At 36.1% G+C, this 10,596-nt stretch overlaps 1 protein-coding gene across 1 annotated transcript; it reads right to left on the bottom strand.

Moving 5' to 3' along the window:
- Positions 1 to 2,507: 2,507 nt before the first annotated feature.
- LOC306875385 (uncharacterized protein) lies at positions 2,508 to 5,387 on the bottom strand. The gene is made up of 7 exons (XM_079425900.1): positions 5,285 to 5,387; positions 4,603 to 4,920; positions 4,161 to 4,466; positions 3,652 to 3,945; positions 3,162 to 3,455; positions 2,940 to 3,083; positions 2,508 to 2,821 (listed from the first exon to the last, which is right to left on the bottom strand). Exons 1-7 carry the CDS (start codon positions 5,334 to 5,336, stop codon positions 2,802 to 2,804), a joined length of 1,428 nt encoding a protein of 475 aa, XP_079282026.1. The 5' UTR covers positions 5,337 to 5,387; the 3' UTR covers positions 2,508 to 2,801.
- Positions 5,388 to 10,596: the final 5,209 nt, after the last annotated feature.

Genomic DNA, 10,596 nt, shown 5'->3' with positions numbered 1-10,596 from the left:
GTAGAAGATTTTGTGGTGTGTTCTGCCGAATGTTCAGCAGATCATCCCTGGTAAAGCTGATCTTATTTGAAAAACAAAAAACAGGAAAAACAAACAAAAACAATACAAACACTGAGGAGCAACGCACAATAGCTGCCATCAGCGGCGCCATTTTGGAGCACTTTTCGAGGAGAATAACAACATGCAGTAAACGGTAAAACTGTTTGCACTACAAACCAGTGTTATCATAATTAAGTTAATACATTAAAATAATATGATAAGACACAGCAATTTTCAATATCAAGCAGCAAAACTAAGCTAAAAATAGCTGGACGCGGATCCGGAAGCTAGACCCATAGAATTTACAAATGGCTGCGTCCATTTTTACGGTGAGAAAAAGTTGGATAGGGGATGTTACGGTTATGGAGGCCCGTCCTAAAAAACCCGAGGCCCTAGGCAATCGCCTGCTCTGCCTATAGAGAATGAGAAGCTGACGTCACGCCGCATTGAGTTCTGGGAAACTACTTTGTTTATCCGCCATACTGAGAGGATCACGCTGCCTCTCCGCTATTGAGTTCAGGGCAGTATTTCGATTTTCTGTCATGATTACTCTCATACTCTGGCATGGAGAATTGCAAAAGTAACTCCAATCATTGTTCTGAAAGAAAACTGGACAATGCAGTGTATTTTTTCGCCTTTTCTCTGTGTAAAACCCCCAAGGGAAGCAGGTCGTGGAGATGACAAGACGACGGCGGATAGTAAATCTATTAATAATGTCACCGATTAAACCCACGGCCTGTCACTCAGGCTTTCATAAAAGAATCATATTGCTGCATGTTTTTGAAAGTTTTGATTTTGTTTGTTTAATAATTAACATAACCTTTGCGAGTATGACTCTCACTCGGCTTGTGAATTAGCAGAATTTGAACAGGGACTTTAAAACCCTCAACACAATTACCACAAATAACACACATGTGGCTTAATGTGAATCCCACTTTAAGAAGAGCAACACCACCCCAGGAGGGATGAACACCATCTCTTTTCAACAGGTCAGGTCTGCCCCAAAAATTCTTCCAAATTCTTCCGGGGACTCGGGGAGCCATGGCCTTGAGCCGGCCAAGGCTGATCAAGGGGTTCCGTGGCCTTGGCTCTAGGCCCGGCCACACAGGCAGAGGGTGTATGGCCCCCCAAAAAAATTTTCTTGGGGAAGTTCCCCTCTGGGAGCCATTGAGGAAGAGCGGGCTCTGTGGGGCGCTCTGGAGGAACGAACACTTGAGGGTAAATAAAATTAAAGTAAATACACTAGAAAACTGTAAGAACATATAAGGTAGCCAAAGTGTTTAAAACTGACAATGTCGTGTAAACATGCAAGACAAGCGAAGGAACAGACAAACCAAAGTTCTTTTGACCCCAGGGCTTGGTTTTTGCTCTGATATGCATTATCAGCTGTTGGACCTTTTATTAAGACGTGTGTGCCTTTCCAAATCATACCCATTCACTTGAATTTGCCACAGGTTACCTTCACTCAAAGTCTAGTAACACCTACAAGCAATATGAATGCTCCTGAGCTAAATTCCAACTGTCCCAGATAAGGGTATGAATACTTATGCAATGGAATCATTTAAGTTTTTTTTTATATATATATAAATTTGCAAAGATGTTAAAAACATTTTTTCTTGTTTTGCTTTACCATTATAGTGAATGGAGTGTAGATTGATAGCAGTTTAACATAAGGCAGCAACATAAAACATGAAAAAAATGAAGGGGTATGAATACTTTCACAAGGCACTGTAGATAGCAGTAATAGTAAAGTGAGATCTGCAGGTCTTATCTGAGGAAAATATAAACATTAAGACCTTTCAAACTGGATTTAAAAATAAAACCTCAAAACTAACTGGATTAAAGAAAAAAAAAATCATTTGAAAACTAAAAGAGAAGGCACACTGAAAAAAATATACAAAGTTTTTTAAAGGTAAGTGGTTGCAAACAATTTATTTTAGCTACATTACATTTTTTTAAAAGTTAGTTAACTAAATTGGTTTATTTAAATGTAGCTAAAATATTTTTTTTGCAATCACTTACCTTAAAAAATGTAGTAAATTCAATGAATACATTTTTTCAGTGCACAAGTTTAAGCAATCATCAGTAGTTATTGTGACAAAAACACACTTGAAGAACTTTTAAAGTTCTGCATTCTGCTTTAGATTTAAACTGTTTTAAGATAGATGAATATATAAAGACATAAATTAATAAATCTCATTTTGTGAGAAATGACGTTCATCAATCATGTACCTGATGTGTGAATATGTGCTGGATCCTGCTCAGCTCTTCTGGATCTGATGTCATAAACCAGAACAACAACAGTAGCCACAATAATAATGTAAACATTTAAAAAATAAAACCTTTAAAATAATGTAAACCTTTATACTGAATGTGGCTGAACTTAAAATATTAAAATATACACATAGCTTGTATTCCTCCAGGGGGCGCTCGGCATAATAAATGTAATAAAACATGGAGAGACTCTTGAACTTTAAAGTGAGAAAACTTTATTGATTAATGCAAATACATATGGGAAATACACAGCAGTCAAGTGTGATCAGTTCATCTTATCTGAAGAAAATATCAATCTTTAAAAAAAGCCTTTCAAACTGGATGAGAAGATTAGGTTATTAAAAAATCATTCAAATAAAAGCATGTTATAGTACATAATGTAGCAGTAGCAAAGCAATATTTGGTAATCTTAAGCATTTTTCATGACACACACTTGCATTTTGAGCATTTATGTGAGAATATGTTAAGGTTTGTTCTCAAATCATCTTCTAGGGAGGAAATGAGCCGCCTATAAAACATAAAAATAACACCAACATATGGATATTTAAATCCATTAGTAATAAATAAAGATTAATAAATTATATTTTTTAAAAACAGTTGTATGAAAAATGACCATAATTATGTACCTGATGTGTGAATATGTGCTGGATCCTGCTCAGCTCTTCTGGATCTGATGTCATAAACCAGAATAACAACAGTAGCCACGCCCACCAGAGCAGAGAGGACCAATCGGATCACAGCTTCAGTAGAACCACAACAGTGGACCGAGTCTGAGGAATAAACACATCAAACTGAGATCAGCTCAGTCATAAACACTAATATCAGCTCTAATATCAGCGCTGCTGTACCTGAACATGTGTGACAGAGGTGACTGATGTCCAGATGTTGAGTCTGGTTGCTGATGGGATTGTTGAGCACACAGCTGTAGGTGTTTTTATCCTGATATTCCACCTCCAGAGGTAGAGAGAGACTGATGCTGAGATCAGACACACTGATGCTGGACAATAAACTGTTTCCTTTGTACCAGGAGAGAGTCACATGACCCACATTCACAGCTGAACACAACAATGAACAATATGATGATGATGATGATGAAGAACAGTTTGAAGAGTTACTGCTGATGACAGGAACCGGCAGACGAGCTGAAAACATGAGAGAGTAAAGATAATTGAAGATGAATGAAGATATTCAAGCAGACAAAAAGGAATGTTAATCTGATTAAATTATTAAAGTTAAATATGAACCGGGGTGTAATAAATGTAAATTTGACTAAAGAATAAAACAACATGTAAATGATAAAGTATAGATCATCTTTAAAGCTGTAATAACTGGACTTACCATAAACGGTGATATTATACCACTTAATATTGCCAATGTTTAGATAATAAACTCCATTGTGTTCATTTCTGGTGTTTGTGATGGTCAGAGATCCGGTCTCATGATCCAGCTTCAGTCTGTTTCTGAATCTCCCGTCAAGAACAGCATCATACACCTCTCTCATGTCATTCTTTACACTGATTTGAGCTATTAAAACGTTTGTAACTTCAAAATACCAATAAATCTCATCATAATCCATTTCAGTTCGACCGGTGTTTAGAGTGACTGAATCTCCCTCCATCACTGATATTTCCTCTGCATCACAAACACACACATAGAGAAGAAACAGAAAGTTTGTCAGACTAAGACTTTTAAATCACTTCTTGATGATTTAGAAAAGTTAACAGTTTTAAATGTTTTAATTTAATAAATATTATCATAAAACAACAGAAGTGACACAACTTGACACAGATTAATAGTTGCATCTTTAAATTAAAAGGTAAAACATGCGAAACTGATATTTAACCGACCGTAGACTGAGAGAAGGAAAAACGTCTTCATAAGGTTGATCTCTAGTTCAAAAAGTCCAGAGTCTGAGGTTCTGATGTTTGTGATGGTCAGAGATCCAGTCTGATCGTCCAGCTTCAGTCTGTTTCTGAATCTCCCATCAGACACATCATCACACACACTGCTGGTTTTGTCCAGTACGTTGATTTTAGCCATCACAGGTCCTTTACTTCCAAATCTCCACTGAATCAGATCAACATCCATCATTTCGGTAAGATCATTGATTAGAGTGACAGAGCCGTACTTTTTCACTGACATGAACTTCACTCCTGTTTCACCAAACACAAAGGGATTTTCACAGATTTAAGACATTTTTTAAATGAAATAATATCATAAACCAACAAAATCAAAATGGCATTTGGATTAATAATTGTATATTTGTGCCGAATACAATATATAACTCACTGCTGACTTGAAGAATAAAAGGCTTGATCACACTGTTGATCTGCAGTTGATAACGTCCAGCGTGTTTTACTGTGGTGTTTGTGATGGTCAGAGATCCGGTTTGATTGTCCAGCTTCAGTCTGTCTCTGAATCTCCCATCCAGAACATCATCATATACAGTCATGCTGCCGGCCCCATTATTGATTTCAGCTATTAAAGTGTTTTCACTCCCAAACCTCCACTGAATCAGATCATCATCCATTATTTCAGTAAGACCAGAGTTTAGAGTGACAGATCTTTCCTCCCCAACGAACACCTCTTCATCCCCAGCAAACACCTCTGAAGAACAGAGTTCACAGATCCAAATGAGTTGATGTTGGTTTGTTGCATCTTCACTAAAATACAGAACTAATAATGATTTAAATGTGAAGAGAAGAGCATCGTGCATCAGTGCAAAGACAAACTTTTCTTTGGAACAATAACTGAACAGCAAGACTTTATACCACTAACACTGAAGCTTCATTTTTAATTGAATCAATCTTTAATGACTAAATTCAGAGTTGAATTCAAACTTAATCTCACAGTTCAGTTATTTTCATATGAGAACAACAGTGACTTTTAATCAACTCGGACTAATCAGCTATTTATTACATGCTACCACAACAGAAGCAAGTGAATCCATAAAAACACATTTCAAACTCACCAACCAGACTCCACAAACAGAACAAAACTATTCTGAAAAACATTTTCTTCATCAGTTCACTGCAAAGCCCACAACAGTGATGCTTGAAATATCAGAAAACATTGTGAAACACGACTGAACTTTAATATTTATCTGGCTGTGACCACAGATTCCGCTCCCACGTCCATCTCCTTTATCATGAAAATCAACAAGCTTTTGCTGATCTTACATTTTTACATGAACTCCAGCCCTGCATGAAAACTAACAGCAGTAGTGTTGGATTAGATATACATTCATCATCTTTAATGTCAATTTCTTACATTTAATCAATAAATTAATTTCAAATTCATGAAAAATCCCATCAAACAGTGCCTGATATCTGAACTAAGTTATCTTTTGTGCTAATACTGTCAAAACAAGTATGTATAGACTCAGTTGGTTATGTCTAAAATGTAAGTAAACAGCTGAGAGAAACGGATGCGTGCCTGTATATTAGATGCGTGCAGCTCTTAAAGGGACAGGACACTAAACATGCTGCCGACTGTAATTAAAGGGATAGTTCAACCTAAAATTTTATTTCTGTCATTATTTACTCACTCACATGTTGTCCCAAACCTCTATTCATTTCTTTCTTGAGCTGAACACAAAAGAAGATCATTTGTAGAATCTGGGTAACCAAACAGTTGCTGGTCCACATTGACTTTGATAGTAGGAACAAAAATACTATGGAAGTCACCAGCAAACGTTTGGTTTTCCACATTCTTCAAAAGAGCATTTATGTTTAGCAGAAGAGTGAAACTCATTGAGGTTTAAAACAACTTTTGAGTGAGTAAATGAAGGTATAAAAATAACACTGTTTATTTTTGGGTGAATTATTAATTTATTGTTAATAAAACACCAAACACAAAGAGAAAAATCACTCACTACTCTTGACTGAAAAAACTTTAAGAGGCCCAGTCTGCATTAGGCTATTAATACAGTTGCTTTAATAGGAATCAATCTATATAGTGTTTTATTTTCATATTTGTTCATTCAATTTCTTGAGCTCCTGCTAAATACACCTATTGTAGCCTACCTGGAAATAAAACACGCTTTATTTTATGCGTATATTATGTGTATTTGTAATGTGTATCTTTGTTCTCATTTTTTAATAAGAAAGATGAAATAATGACAAAGATTTTTATCTTCACCCACTTTAGCCTAAATATCCACAACCCTTTTTTTATATAAAAAAAAACATTAAAAATAATGTAAAGCTTTATACTGAATGTGGCTGAACTTAAATTATTAAAAAACACACATAGCTTGTATTCGTCCAGGGGGCGATCGGCATAATGTAGTAAAACATGGAGAGAGTGAGAACACTTTATTGATTAATGCAAATACATATGGGAAATACACAGCAGTCAAGTGTGATCAGTTCAGCTTATCTGAAGAAAATATCAATCTTTAAAAAAAGCCTTTCAAACTGGATGACATTAGATTATTAAAAAATCATTCAAATAAAAGCATGCTATTTTACATAATCTAACATAAGGAAAGCAATATTTGGTAATCTTAAGCATTTTTCATGACACACACTCGCATTTTGAGCATTAATGTGAGAATGGTTTGTTCTCAAATCATCTTCTAGGGAGGAAATGAGCCGCCTATAAAACATAAAAACACCAACATATGAATATTTAAATCCATTAGTAATGAATGAAGATTAATAAATGTATATATAAATAAATATATATATATATAAAACAGTTATATAAAAAATGACCATAATTACGTACCTGATGTGTGAATATGTGCTCGATCCTGCTCAGCTCTTCTGGATCTGATGTCATAAACCAGAATAACAACAGTAGCCACGCCCACCAGAGCAGAGAGGACCAATCGGATCACAGCTTCAGTAGAACCACAACAGTGGACAGAGTCTGAGGAATAAACACATCAAACTGAGATCAGCTCAGTCATAAACACTAATATCAGCTCTAATATCAGCGCTGCTGTACCTGAACATGTGTGACAGAGTCGACTGATGTCCAGATGTTGAGTCTGGTGGCTGATGGGATTGTTGAGCACACAGCTGTAGGTGTTTTTATCCTGATATTCCACCTCCAGAGGTAGAGAGAGACTGATGCTGAGATCAGACACACTGATGCTGGACAATAAACTGTTTCCTTTGTACCAGGAGAGAGTCACATGACCCACATTCACCACTGAACACACCAATGAACAATTCTGCTGTGATGAAGCTTCACTAAAATGTAACACTTTAAGAATTTGAAACTGAACGATAACTTTGAGCTTCATATTTAATTGAGTCATCCTTAATAACTGAATTACAAAGAGTTTAATTCAAACTTGATCTCAAAGTAAAATCACACTCAGTGAATGTTAATCCAGTTATTAATTACCAGTAATTTATTACATGGTATCAGAAGCAACTGAAAACATAAAAACACATTTCAAACTCACCAACCAGACGCCACAAACAGAACAAAACTATTCTGAAAAACATTTTCTTCATCAGTTCACTGCAAAGCCCACAGTTTTGATGCTTAAAATGTCAGAAAACATTGTGAAACACGACTGAACTTTAATATTTATCTGGCTGTGACCACAGATTCCGCTCCCACGTCCATCTCCTTTATCATGAAAATCAACAAGCTTTTGCTGATCTTACATTTTTACATGAACTCCAGCCCTGCATGAAAACTAACAGCAGTAGTGTTGGATTAGATATACATTCATCATCTTTAATGTCAATTTCTTACATTTAATTCAATTACAATAACAAGACAAATTAGTATCAACAAAATCCATCTTTGCATAGCAGAGGAAACACAGAAGTTCACCCAAAAACGACAGTTAGCTGAAAATGTGCTCACCCATAGGCCAACCTGAGATGAAGACGAGTTTCTTCATCAGATTTGTAAAAATGTTTCCTTCCATCACTTGCTCACCAATGAATCCTCTGGGTGCCGTCAGAATGAGAGTCCAAACAGCTGATAAAAACACCACAATAATCCACAGCAATCCAGTTCATCAGTTAACATATTGTAAAGCCAAAAGCCAACACGTTCTCTCTCTCAACTCGTCACATATTGAAGCTTGGTCAGGATCCCTTGGCGTCATGTTTTAACTTTCAGGGACTCCCATAGACTTCTGACCCGAGCCCGCGGCGTTGACATTAGACGTGTAGGGAAGCAAACGGGTCGAAACTAGGAGAAATAGGAATTAAAAAGAAAAGGCTACTGTAAATTAGTTATAGCAGTGCGAGTTAATTGGTGGCACCCAAGTCATATTTAACTGATTTTTTATTTTAAAAACCACTCGTTGCCTGATATCAAAGTGCGTTCAGCAGTGACTTTAACAACGCTCCAGAGAGCAACAGCAGAAAGTGTTTTCCGAGGTAATGCTGGTATTTTTATCAGAGGCTTGTTCATGTTGACATGGTCAGAGATGCAGTTTCATCATCCAGCTTCAGTCTGTCTCTGAATCTCTCATCAAGAACATCATCATATACAGTCACATTGTCAGGCGTTACATTGGTATCAACTATCACATATTCCTCTGAAACACGACTGAACCTAATTTATCCATGAGGTAAAACCAGTGTGTAGAGTGACAGATTCTCCTTCGATCACTATCATTGACACCCATATGAGTTCAATACCAAACACTCCTGAAGAACAGAGTTAGTCCCAGATCAAAATCACTTGAGGTCAGTTTGATGAAGCTTCTCTAAAAAACTTTTAATCATTTAAATGTGAAGTAAAACTCACCAACCAGACGCCACAAACAGAACAAAACTAATTTAAGAAGCATTTTCTTCATCTTAATTGTCTTAATGTCTCAGACATTTCTTAAACTGTCTGAAAACACTCCAATAACTGATAGTTATCTCCTCTCTCAACAGGATTCGACCTGCCATCACAGTTTGATTTATCAGAGGAAGTCATGAAAATGAACAAGCTTTTGCTGATCTTACACTTGATGATAAATTCTGGCCCTGCAAAACAGTGAAATGCCGGATGAGTGTTGGATTAGATATCCATATTCATCATATTTTATGCAAAATTCTTAGATTCAATCAATAAATTAATTTAGAATAACAAGACACTAAGGGACTGTTACCAACCAGATGAAATCAGTATCAACAAAATCCATCTTTGCACTGCAGAGGAAACACAGAAGCTGCATCTTAAAGGAACAGATCACCCAAAAATGGCATTCAGTTTAGAAATTTAGCATTTATAACTTACTCACGGATGCTCTGCAGTGCTCTGAAGTGTCTGCATCAATGTTATGGTGGATTTACACAATTCACAGTTCTCTACGTACATAACGGTAAAAAAGGTTGAAAAAAAACGTACTCAGAAGAAGATAATTTGAGAAATTTCTCAAAGGCCCATTTTTTAACCATCAGTTACCATTGGAAACTCAAGATGGCGCCAATGTCCCCCATTTAAACTCATAATAGAAAAATATTTGCCCTCCATCTCTGAGCTTCAAGCAATACTGGCCATTTTTCCACACCTACGTAGTTAATGACTTGAATAAATCATTTGAATTAACCTTACATATTAAACACAAAAGGTTTACAACCTTACTTCAACACAAAATAAGTCACATCAAACATGTACAAATGACAACAAAACCAATAGAAACATCAGGAAGATCAAGAAACATGACAGAACAAGTAAACCTAAAAATAAAAGACAAAACCTGTAATGTTTAATGTGCTAAAAGTTCAAGTGTGACAGGAAACTGCTATAAATAATTTAATATAAAAACGTACATGTGTGTGTGTGTACCTAACCATATTTTGGGGACAAATTTGTACCCAAAAGTGAGTTAAACCTGACAAAATCTCCAAAAACCTCCCTTTGGGGACGTCCTCATTTGTAAAACGGGTTTAAAAATAAACAAGTTTTTATGAAATTGTAAAAAATGCACTGTGAGGGCTAAGTTTAGGTGTAGGGCAATAGCACATACAGTTTGTACAGTATAAGAACCATTACGCCTATGGGATGTCCCCATTTAAATAGCTAAGTAAATGTGTGTGTGTGTTTTGCTGGCTTGGACTGGAAATGTTAAAATAATGGAAAACAGCACTGAAGAACATTGAAGTTGAAGAAACTGAACAGCGTCTCCTTCTGGTGCTGAACAGAATGGAATCAAACCCAGGACCATCTACTTTCACTCTTAAAACGCTCATCTGATTCAGCTTCACAGTTATTTATCGATTTATTGATTTAAAATGCTCTGAGTTAACTGTACACAAGCAATAGTAGGTTATAATCGAATCATGTTCTGTTCGGAGCCGAGTGTAAATG

This window comes from Barbus barbus (assembly GCF_936440315.1).
Source record: "Barbus barbus genome assembly, chromosome: 9".
NCBI classification, from domain to species: Eukaryota; Metazoa; Chordata; class Actinopteri; order Cypriniformes; family Cyprinidae; genus Barbus; species Barbus barbus.
Note: the sequence above shows the minus strand (reverse complement) of the source record. Positions and strands in the feature narration are given on the sequence as shown.